This window comes from Clupea harengus, chromosome 13 (genome assembly GCF_900700415.2).
Source record: "Clupea harengus chromosome 13, Ch_v2.0.2, whole genome shotgun sequence".
NCBI classification, from domain to species: Eukaryota; Metazoa; Chordata; class Actinopteri; order Clupeiformes; family Clupeidae; genus Clupea; species Clupea harengus.
Window position 1 is genome coordinate 22,591,113 of NC_045164.1, and position 12,500 is coordinate 22,603,612.

General features: G+C 44.0%; 1 protein-coding gene and 1 long non-coding RNA gene across 2 annotated transcripts in view; one reads left to right on the plus strand and one right to left on the minus strand.

Annotated features, from left to right (window-relative positions):
- Nucleotides 1–796, plus strand: part of peli1b (pellino E3 ubiquitin protein ligase 1b) — a 37,285-nt gene extending 36,489 nt beyond the window's left edge. The window contains exon 8 of the mRNA XM_031578947.2: nt 122–796. Within this exon, the coding sequence (XP_031434807.1) occupies nt 122–393 (272 nt within the window). The 3' untranslated portion in view covers nt 394–796. The remainder of the gene's footprint in view (nt 1–121) is intronic.
- LOC122133419 overlaps nt 1–12,500 on the minus strand; it is a 15,831-nt gene that overhangs the window by 1,407 nt on the left and 1,924 nt on the right. The window contains exon 2 of the long non-coding RNA XR_006152745.1: nt 2,511–2,753. This is a non-coding gene — a long non-coding RNA (uncharacterized LOC122133419). The remainder of the gene's footprint in view (nt 1–2,510; nt 2,754–12,500) is intronic.

Genomic DNA, 12,500 nt, shown 5'->3' on the forward strand with positions numbered 1-12,500 from the left:
GGCGGTATGGGGGGTGGTGGCATTGGTGGAGGAGGAGGTGGTGGAGGAGGAGGAGGAGGAGGAGGAGGTGGTGGAGGAGGAGGAGGCGGCGGCGGCGGTGGTGGTGGGCAGACTGCCCCATGTGAGCGTGAGTGCCCCATGTGCCGGTCGCGGGGCCCCTACGTCCCGCTGTGGCTGGGCTGCGAGCCGGGCTTCTACCTGGACGCGGCGCCCCCCACGCACGCCTTCGCGCCCTGCGGCCACGTGTGCTCGGAGAAGACGGTGGCCTTCTGGAGCCAGATCCCCCTGCCCCACGGCACGCACACCTTCCACGCCGCCTGCCCCTTCTGTGCCCAGCAGCTGGGCGGCGAGCAGGGCTACAGCAGACTCATATTCCAGGGCCCCGTGGATTAGAGGGGAGACACTGCGCCCTGCCTCTTCTACTTCCGGAAACCCTTCCTCCTTCTCGCTCTCTCTCTCTCTCTCTCTCTCTCTTTCACACTCTATGCATCCTTTTCTTCCTGTCTTTTGATCTTCCCTCCTTCTTTAGGTCTCCCTGGTTAAACTATGCTTATAATTACATGTACAGTATAAGCTAGTGTCTCCTCCTTTTTGTTATTGCGCTTTTTAAAAGGCTACTACTGCTCGTCCATCGTTGAGACGAGCGAGACTCTTTTTGGTCGGCGGGTGAGATTCAGCGAGACTCAAGTCAGAGACTCTCTCCTTTTGAAAACAATTTCGCTCTCTCTCTCGTTTTTAAGTGACCTTTCTAGTGCTTTTTCTTATCCAGAATGAAAAACAAAGAGTATATTTTCAACTAAATACAGACAGAAAACTAAAAAAAAAATAACCTTACAAAAAAAATAATAATAATAATGAAATGATGTCCCATCCAGCAACAGATGCCCTGCTGGGTTGATTTGTAAACAGTGTTTATTTACTAACAGGTCGCGAGAGGCCGTTTTGATCTTAAGTGATATGATATCTGTATTGTCTGTGACTCTTGTGTGATCAGCAGACTCTCTCTCACACAGAGCACCCTACATGTAGCTTCTTTTGTAGAAAGCCGTGTTGATGATGTTTTTTCCTCATTAACTGAATATGCCTAAAAATGAAATACTTGGTAACGTTTTTATTTAAAACAGCCGTATAAATGTCAGCTATAATCAGTTATTAGTGTGTCATGGGGAGTTTTAGTTCCATGTTTCTCTTTTATGGTTTTACTTCACCTTTTTTATTTTATTTTTTTGTTTATTTTTGTTTTGTTTTGGCCTTTTAGTTGGATTCCTGTTTTGGGTCTTATCAGAGTATATATTTTCAACATCCTCTTGTAGCTGATGGATACTTATCAAAATGTGTTGTTTGTTTTTCGCTGTCAAGGTCAATAGTGTGTGTGTCTCTCTCTCTCTTTCTCTCTCCGGCGTTTGTAGCACGTGTGTGTTTGCGTGTACTAAATACTGTATCTCTGATGCATTACCCCAGCATTGCCCCATACCGAAGCAATAGAATCAGGGTTTCCCGCAGACTGTAGCCCACGGAGTCCCTCGAAAACCCCCAGAAGCCTTCTGCTCACCCTTTAAGCACAGGCCAAAACATTCAGCCCTGTCTACTCATGTCCTGAATGTGTGCATCTGTGTGTATATGTGTGTGTGTGTATGTATTTATGTGTGTATCTGTGTGTGCGTTTGCATTATGTGGCCTTAAATTCTGGCCACGCTCAGGCCCCCCTTCCGGGTTTCCTCGCTCCGCCACTCTTCCACTCCTGCTGGGGCGTCCGGTGAGGAATTCCGACCTCTAGGTTCGTCACTATTGTAAAAGCGGGGTCTTTGTTTTTTTTTTTTCCCACCCTGCTATGGCCATTTACTCCGATGGCCTCCACTCAAAGTGTGGCGAATGCTTTGACAATAGACCTGCCCAGTGAGCGGGCCCCTCTGTCACGTGCTCAGAGCCCCCTGTAGAAGTGGCGAGGTCCACTGTCTTGATCACAAGATCTGACTGACAGGATGCCTGGACTGATGACTTGTTTCTGGTGGCGGTTGGTGTTTCCCATGAAACATGTCATTTCAGAAGAAATGAAATGGGCCCTGTGGCTAATCAGCATTAATACTCCTAAAGATCCCTTAGAAAGACGGGATTTAAAGGTATGTTCCTGAATGTAGTCGGAGTGAATGTGTTTGTGCACTTACACCCTATACACGAGGATGTGTGTGTGTGTGTGTGTGTGTGTGTGTGTGTGTGTGTGTGTGTGTGTGTGTGTGTGTGTGTGTGTGTGTGTGTGTGTACCACATGGAGAGAGAGAGAGTGTGTGTGTGTGTGTGTGTGTGTGTGTGTGTGTGTGTGTGTGGGATGTAGACAAATGGGTGTTCTGTGTACAAACATATTCTGTGCTTAAAAAGTATGTGAACTGATCAGTACACAAAGTACATGAACGTAGCCTACATATTGCCGGTGTGTTTGTAGCACCTGTACACAAACCGTACAAGTGTCTCTATGGGTGTGCATGCATGCCTGCCACCTGTCTGTGGACCAACGTGTGTGTGTGTGTGTGTGCGTGTGGGTGGACTGTATGAGGTTGGTCCCAGAAGGTCGGTTTGACCGCTATACTGATTGTGAGGCGGAGCACTGCAGCGCTGCATTCCCCCAGCTCAGCACGGAGCCCCCAGCCTGTGCTCAACACCACCACAGCTCAGCACGGAGCCCCCAGCCTGTGCTCAACACCACCACCACACAGAGCTGTCCTTGGCAGGACCAGCTGAGGAGCTCTCTCTCTCTCTCTTCCCCCCCCCACCATCACCACCACACTCATGTTGTGTCCCTCTGTGCTCTCGTCTTTGATCCAGTATTAAACGTGTTCAAGCTGACCTGTTCAAAGCACCGCGTGTTTCTCTTGAAGAAACCTGTGCACCAAGGGCTTTATTTTCTATATCCTGACTGTTGTTTGTCACTCTTTCTTCTAAAGGCTGGCCTGAATGCATGACCCCCCCCCTACTTACGTCAGCGCAGTGGTTTTCTGTACCCCCCCCCCCCCCCAAAGTCCTGTTCCCCACCTCCCAAAGCCTGCCTGACCTTCGCTCTGGAATTTTCCAATGCTTTACAGCAAAAAGATGAGTGTTTTTGATTTTTCCTGTTCTTTTTGTACCAACTTTAAACAATAAAGTTTTAAAAACTATTCAGTGTGAGTCTTTTTCATGACTTTGACAGCCTGCAGATGAGGAAGTGAAAATACGTTGGAGGGCCCAGTGACCAGTCCCCTTATGTTGATTAAAGAGTGTGTGTGTGTGTGTGTGTGTGTGTGTGTCTAGGTCTAGGTCTAGGTCTAGTAAACAGTCCCCTTATGTTGTCTCTTGGCTTCATTTCATTTCCTTCGCTAACTTGGGGGAGGGGGTGCCAGGTGTGATTAATTGCAATAGTATATTTAGACTCTGGGCCTGTATAACAGTAAACGTTTCTCTGAAGATTCTCTGTGATTTTTACACACTAATAGTCAAAAACATCATTTAGGATATTGTAGCGATTGCGCAGGAATCAGGCTTTTCTTTGGTTCTTCATGATGCAGGAACAACCGAATCAGCCATACTGATAAATAATGGCAGGGATCTTATTCCCTGACACACACATACACCAAAGCATTACGCATAACACTGACTTCTAGTCGCTAACACAAATACACGCTGACATTAACCAAAAGAAGGGAACGCTAATACATTCTTAAATGGAACTTTAACCTGAAAATAAACATTTGTACAGCACACACGCAGGAGATTATTGGATTAATTAACATCATACACACACAAGAATACGCACTGCACTCTGGCACGTTACAACATTCAATGTTATTTTTAGACTGACACGCCTCTGCAAAGACCATATTGACTCTTGGGACTGGTAATGCTAGTCTGAAGCAAACAAGTAACTGCTCAGTCGTCTCTCATATCAGGCCCTCTCTGAGGAACAACGTGATTTGGCGTGTGGCTGATTTAAACTTTTGTGCTACGTCCTCAGAAGAGCTACAATCTTGATATATTAAGTCGATTTGTTCCACTGTGCAAAGTTGTGCATTAGCCACGGGGAGGCAGCATTGAGCTCACATTCTGGAAGGATATAATGTGAGGCTACTCAGAGTAGCGGTGATGGAAGCTCTTATTTAAATTAACAAGGAACATGTATGACATTTGTTCTTTGCGAGGCAGAACCATAAACACCAGTTTATGGGTAGTACTGTTGGAAGCTGCGACTCTGTCAGGGCCGAGGTAGCCATATCCGAGGCAAAAAATTAGGGCCTGATGGATTGTGGGCTGTGCATTTGCAGTGTCTCAGTGTGTTCTGTTTCGTGTCTCGTGTTTTCCTCATTATTGTTAGTGACTCTGTTGAAATAATCTTTTTTAGCAGAACCCACCCCACTCCCGATGGGACTCGTGCGTGGTCATCTGATAGGGGAGTTGAAGAGTGACGCCTCTTTCTTCCGAGAGCTGACTGTTACACTAGACTAGAGGAAGAGTCGTCAGCTGTTGAAACTGAGTCAGGGGCTCTACGGGAGCCGGGAGGCCGTTCCCTAGTCGTAATGCGGAGCCACTTTAAAGTGTTGTGCTCACAGAGGCATTTAGGGGTTTTACTCTAATGCCAGTAAGTATGAAAAGACTGCGAGTTAGCGGCCGAATCCAGAGGCCTCAGCGATGTGAAACATTCCTGATGTGGAGTGTGTGTGAGTACTCGCAATGAGTGTTGCTCTAGATGCTTCGGCTTTTCTGGTTAAGTTGGCTTTGGACGAGTGAGAAAGATGGTGGTTTTGTGGGGGACATTGTTTATGGAAATCAATTGTGGTGTTCATGCCGAGTATTCGTATGTCCTTATTCACAGATACAAGTTAGACTGCCAAAATGTGAGCAGACCATTATGTTGCCTCTGAGGGTTTATGGAAATAGACAGAAATAGATAGAAATAGACTCCAAAGACAGTTCATTCATTTCAGCTACTTCTCATATGAGGTTTTCCGATCAAGTTGCTATTCAAAACAAATGTAAGTTTTATGATGATGCCAATATCAGTATCCTACTATGAACATCACTGCATTAAGTTTTTAAGAAAATGATTTAAACAAAAATAATCTGTCGCCACGCTGTATTAAATGGGGGGGACATACTGTAACATGAGTGAGCATCGCATCAGGTCTCACGCGGTGTTTCAGAAGGACGACAGGAGTGACGAATATGAATATGGTGCAGGTGTGGCCAGTGGGAGTTCACTGCAGGTGACTTGTGGCAGTATCAACCACAAGGCTGCTGATAAGGAATGCAAGAGAACCAGTTCCCACTGGCATGCCATCAGAGTACTGTTGTCAGTAAACCCTTTGGAAACATGGTGGGTTCATTACCGACTACTGTATCCACCTGAAAGCACCTTTGATGCAGGCTCCCCCGCACCCCTTTATAGTGTGCGTCAGTGATGAGTGAAGGGCTCGTCATCTTTTAGGGACTGCAGTATTTACTCTTGCATGGTCAAAGTTCTCTTTCTGTTGCACTGAGCCTTGGCGTTATAAATTAAACATTTATTTTGATTAAGGCAGTGACATCAAGGTTCTGAAACACGACGCCTGACACTGTTTGAAATGCAGGTTCAGCACACAGGCAGTGATGGAGACAGCATAACATTAACCCCATTCATACAGATTCACACAAACACACACCCACACACACACACACACACACACACACACACACACACACACACACACACACACAAACTCAAGTCTTTAATCATCATTCCTGTCAATTCCTCTCATTTTATCTGGTAATTTATCAGCAGGCCTCTTATCTTTGCCCCTGGCCCAGTTGGCTTGAGGAAACTCTCAAGAAACTCTTTCAAATGTCTGGGTCCTTTTGCTTGTACCAGTCTTCAGTCTTCTCAGAAGTCATCTGCGTGATTTGTCCTTGTGTCGTATCTTATGTAGGCTGGCCACCTAAGAATGTGTTTGGTGCATCTTCTCTGCTAAACTCCGGGTTCTTAGGCAATCATCATCATCATCATCATCATCATCATCATCATCATCAAAATGTAAGCAGTGTGATCATGATTTTCATTTTCATCATATGCCACCCTATGTTCATAAATTCCCTGAAATACTTATTTGGATATTTGGATTATTACAAAAATGTTGTTGTGTTGTTGTGTAGGTAAACAAGGGAGTAGCTTAATTTTGAGACCAGGGGCTGTGCAAAAGTAATACTATTACAGCATCCAGTTTTTGCAAGGGGGTCTGGAGACAGTATGAACTGCTCTTAAGTGTCCCCAGGAAACACTTCTGGCACGTTGGCAGAATCTGAGGGCTGTTTCTGTAATGTGTAGTGTTGTCTGAATTAGCAGCAAGTTTTCTAAGTGCTGCTCGTGTGTTGTCAAATTGTGGAAGACGTTTTCTTAATTAGTTTTGTCTATTAACATGTGTTCTCTAAAGTTGCAGTGCATTGAGCTCTCAGGGTCCACCGTACTAATTGGCCTGTGCAGGTATTTACAAGTTCCCCCTGTGGAGTGCCAGTTAATGTACGTTCCATCCATCCAGTTAAAAACTAAGGCAGCATTCAGACGAACGCGTTGGAATGCGTTGCGCCAACGGATGGCGGGGGAGGAGGAGTCTGGCACGTGGGGTTCTGTTGATACCAGAGACGTTATAGTGAGATTGACAGGTCAACAAACCAATCACGCCACTAGCAAGCTGCTTACCTTGTAAGCAGTAGCATGCTAACATTAGGTAGGGTGCTCACACACCTCGCAAATCCTATCAGACGTATTTTTCAGTTACAATAAAGGGGTTTTTACATTGTGCAGTGTCTATTAATCGGTAAATAAAAAAAAATCTAAGCAAAAAAAAGTCAAACAAACAACTTTTAGGTACAAATACGACCATCTACGGAGTTTGGTCGCCATTCAAAGTCCCCATTCAAAGTGAATGGGGATCCGTCAACCCTGACGGATCAACGCATTCCAACGCGTACCGTGTGAATGCTGTGTGAGCATTGCTCTCTCTTCCACACGTCCTCTACGTACATGCATACTGTTGTGAGTGGTACTGAGAGAACCGAACATTGGGATGGGAAAATAATCGTCTCGAATGAAGAGTTCTTCCTCTGATAAGGTATATTTTGTCCACTGTCTTCTCATGTTACAGTGTCACAACTCACACACCACTTCAAAAGGCATTGCTCGAATTCCAGCACTAGGAAAATGAGGGCCCGTTGTCTCCATCGGCCGAAAACAAGTCTCATCCCTGGGAACAGGCCTTTCTGCTTGACCTTACAAGACACTCGTCTCTGCGCACGGGCCTAATGACGCTTGTTGTTTCAAAACTGCTTCATGTTCACCACACCACTGTATTATAACCATGATTTTCAACAGGAGTTTTGTGATTAGCTGGTGGGGGGAGGTGTGTGTAACTGCAACTGCAACTTAACACACCTCTCCCACCAGCTAATCACAAAACTCCTGTTGAAAATCATGGAGACCGCTAAGCATTCATGGAGGGGTCTCAGGATAAGAGATGCTGACAAGTCAAGGCCGGGCGAAGCCTCCCAAAAAGTTGTAATCAGGCTCTTTGCAACATTGGCAAGGACACCAACCTGCTCTCACGAGTCACCATTGTCCTAAAAAGTTTCTCCGCAACAAGTGAGCGAGAATATTCTGATTGGCTGAGTGTGGATAAAATGTATAGGTTTGAGAGAATATTCTGATTGGTTCAACTTGGATACGTTTTAGGTGTTTAATTGGTTCAATTTTGAAAAGTTTTAGGCTTTTGATTGGAAAAGCATAGTGACGAAATATGCCCTTTAAAAAGTTAGTGCACTGGGTTTTTGACAGAGCTGCTCCATGGACCACCACTCTCGATTTGAATGAAAGTCTGCAAGATTGAATAAACTTCAGTTCATCACATTCGGTCTTCTGACTCATCGAAGTATTTTTTCCGCTTTTCTGCGGTAACATGTGGGCTCGGAGAGAGTGACTGCCCACTGTGCAGCACAGATTGGGCTAGCGACCGCTGAACTCCAGTGTAGGCTAGGTTATTGGACAACACCACCTCCAGTCTCTCAAGATTTCAGTTTCTCTCCAGGCTGCCAGTCTGATGCCAGTCAGCCTTCCTCAGGTGTTCCTCAGGTGTTCCTCAGGTCTGAAAGATATCCTACGTGAAACCTGCCACGCCCCCTCAATAAATAAAAAAAAAAATGTATTTAAAAAGTCAAGTCAGCGTTTGATAAAACCCAATGAATAAAGCCTTTGTTTGATGCTAACCTCATCTGAGGTGCCCTGGCTTATTTGAGGGGATTTCAGTAATGAGATCATCATTTCTGAGGGAGAATCACGGCATTCATTTTTTAATCTTAACGATCTGGCACAGATAGATGAAGGGATTGCTGATGTGAAGAACATGAAATGGGGAACTTCAAAGAGGTAACCTGCACCATGAGAATGCGACTGACAAGCAATAGCGCCCACTGTACGTCCATTGCTTAGTCACAGTCGGCAAGGCTTGCTTATTGTGACGATATTAAATTGCAAGTACTCAAAGTGTACAGAAGCGGCGAAGGAATAGCTTTCACCTCTTTTCTTTTCTGATGCAACCAGTCATCTTGTCCCTCTGATCTCTACACTGCAACTGTGGGAAGATTTTAATACTTTGATAAAACTTTTTTGTTTTGTGGCGCTTAACTCCATCATGTATCAGCTGCAAAGAGTGAAGGCTACATCTTTTAACCACAAATGGTACACAGTGGTCCCAAATAATAATATTAATAATAATTCATTTTATTTGTAATGCACTCTTCATTCAGAGGAATCTCAGAGTGTCAACATATTAGAAACTAACTATAATATTACAGTAAAATATTTAACACAAGGACAGAAATGCCTTCCTGAATAAAAATGTTTTTAGTCCAGCTTTAAAGGAGTCCAGCGTCTGCGTTGCCCTTAGGTGGTCAGGGAGGCTGTTCCATAAGGGTGATACAGGGTTAGAACATAGACATAGCACCTGGAGACATGGGTTGAGGTTAGTAAACAAGATCAGAATAGTGTTTGAGACCTGTGTATGATTGTCCACAATGACAATGTGACTATGCAAATTATATGCAATTAACATGGTTTAAAGCAGCAATAAGGAGTTCTGTTCCAAAACTAGCAAGCTAACTACCAAAAGGCATGCAAAAACCTTGAAAACTCCACCAACTGCCCAGTTGGAACTGATAGAAGCTTGCCAACACACTACACTAACTGGTGTCTTTTGGCAGTATTGCTGGAAATGTCATGCTGTGAAAGCTTTTCTTTCATTTTTGCAGGGTGTTCCAGCCCAGAACACAGAACTACACAGGGCATATCCTGGATGGCTAGTGGGAAAGACACAGGTGTTTATCTGTCCTTCACATGACCCTATGCTATCAAAATAAATTTGAGGATGGTACCAAAACCTATAACCTAACCTATAGCCTATAAAACCTAAAAAAGTGTGAAATTGTTGCATAGTGTTACTTTAACCCTCCTATTATGTTTGGGGTCAATTTGACCCCATTCAATGTTTAACGTCTCTAAATAAATGTTTGACATCATATTTAATGACTTTTCCTAATTTAATGGGGACAACTGGGTAAACACAAAATTAACATGATGATATGTTTTCAATGTCCTGTACACATACTTTACGCATAGGTGTTGTTTGGGGTCAATTTGACCCCAGGCTGTTTTAATTGTATAAAATATATAACAAATATCAACTTTTTTCATCACATTGTTACTTTTCTTGATAAAAGAAATAGTTTTTTATTCCAAATGTTATAGATAACAACAATATGTACTTAGAAATAATATGAAGCCATAAAAACACCAGAAGGATATCTCTTTCCAATTTTAGGTCAATCAGTGAGATTTTATGGGGATCTGCATATTTCTCCATAGTCGCGTAACATGTATTCTGGATGTATAAAGGGAGTGGGTGGGGATATTGTTTTATTTTTAAGGGCTATTTAGGTAGTCAACAAGCAAACCTAAAGTACCTGACACATAAACTTGGGTAAAAAAAAATATTATAATCATTTTTTGGAGGTTTAAATTGCTGGGGTCAAATTGACCCCAAGCATAATAGATGTGGGTAAAATTTGAACATAATAGGAGGGTTAAGAGTTGCCTGTTAGGATTATTCCAAAGTATTTTTGTCAACACAACCAAGCCAGCACAAAATGTGATTGCTGTGGTAGTCAGTTGTAGGAAGCTAGCGCAACCGTGCTGTAGATATGGCACAGGTTTACACAGCGCATGAATCCCTCGTGTTTATGATACATGCACATTTATCATGTTGACCTTGTCCACAGCATGCAGTTGTGGGGATAGACCAGTGCTGGTGATGTGCTGAGCCAGCCCGCATGTTGACAGCACATTTCTCTGAGCCGCTGACTTTAACAGCCGAGCCGAAGGGCACAACCATGGTTGTAATGTGTTTCATTAGTCTTGGGACCTGACCCCAAATAAGATTCATTAACAGTACCCATCCCAGACTGGCCCGAATGCATTTCCTGTTTCACTCCAGGGATTTTTAGTTTTCAAAGGCACCTTGATATTTGGTAGAATGTAATCACGTGTTCATATTTTTTTTTCTTGGCTTACTGTTTGAATTTAGTGGACAGACGGTTCTTTGAGGCGATTTCCTTTGAGAGGAGAAAAAAATGCAGTTTCAGTTGTGATTGCGCTATTTTCATTAATAATAATAATAATAATAATAATACATTTTATTTCACAGCGCCTTTCATGTCACTCAAGGACGCTTTACAATTTAAAACAGGAGCAAACAAATAACAAAACAATTAAAATTAAAAGTGCAAGTAAAAACAGCATGGCAACTACAGTGAGAATGCAATCCTGAAAAGGTGGGTTTTGAGAGAGGATTTGAACTGAGGGAAGGAGTCAATGTTTCGGATGTCAGGTGGGAGTGAGTTCCAGAGTTTGGGAGCAGAGCGGCTGAAAGCTCTGCTCCCCATGGTGGTAAGCCGGGCAGAGGGGACAGTTAGGTGGATGGAAGAGGAGGATCTGAGGGAGCGGGTGGAGGTGGCAGTGTGAAGGAGGTCAGACAGGTAAGGAGGGGCAAGGTTGTGGATGGCTTTAAAAGTATGAAGAAGAATTTTAAAGTTGATACGGAAGTGAATTGGAAGCCAGTGGAGTTGCTGTAGGATGGGGGTGATGTGGTGGAAAGAGGGGGTGAGGGAGATGATACGGGCAGCTGAGTTCTGGACCAGTTGGAGCTTATGGAGGGATTTCTGGGGGACACCAAAGAGGAGAGAATTACAGTAGTCGATACGGGAGGTGACAAGGCTATGTACAAGAATAGAGGTGGTGTGGGGGGTGAGGGAGGGACGGAGGCGATTTATGTTACGGAGATGGAAGTAGGCGGTGCGGGTGGAGATGTTGATATGAGATTTGAAGGAGAGTGAGCCGTCGACGATGACACCCAGACTCTTTACCTGGGGGGAGGGGGAAACTATGGAGCTGTCAATTGAGAGGGAAAAACTGTCAACTTTGAGTAGAGTGGATTTAGTACCGACTAAAAGGATTTCGGTTTTATCACTATCACTATCACTGTTGGCCTGTTGGGCCTCTTGCATATCTAGCGTTTCCTCTTGACAAAAAACTAATTTTGGAACCTTGTGGTTTCCACTCGTGAGGACAACTGCAAGAGGGCCAAGTGGATTGGTTCCACAAAAATGTGACTTGGCTGGTTTCAGCTATTTCACACAAGACTGTACAGAACACAATGCTATTAAAGGCCAAGGCACGCAAGCTTTTATATTGTTCCAATAAATTGGTGATTGTATTTCCTTCACTCCAGACTGCCAGGGCGGTGCTGAAAGCACGAGTGGAAATATCCGTGCATCCGCGCTTTGATTAAGTTGTCATCTCGTGACATGATGTGTCCCTGTCTGTATAAACCAACATAGATGTCATTTCGGCCTCTGCTTCCTTCTCTCTTTTCTTCAGAATTGTGTGAATTATGATGATACCAGGGGAGATGATACTAATAATAATAATACTAATTCATTTTATTTGTAATGCACTCTTCATTCAGAAGAATCTCAGAGTGCCAACATAGTAGAAACTAACTATAATAATAAAAAAAAAAAAAATAAGACTAGTTAACATAAGCATAATAGAAAACTTAGTGACAGTGATTTATCACAAGGCCAGAAATGCCTTCCTGAATAAAAATGTTTTTAAGTCCAGTTTTAAAGGAGTCCAGCGTCTGCGTTGCCCTTAGGTGGTCAGGGAGGCTGTTCCATAAGCGTGGCGCTGCCGGGCAAAAGGCCCGGTCGCCCATGGTACTGTGATGATACCAGGGGAGATGATACTTTCTTTAACATCTCAAGGATCTTTTCAAAGTGTGTTGAGGTTTCACTGGAGCCACTCCAAGACTGTATAAGGACACTCCCACACAACTGGCCTGTTTGTGTGGCGTCCGCCAGTGGCGTAACATAGTTACTACGGGCCCAGGTGCAGTGTAATTT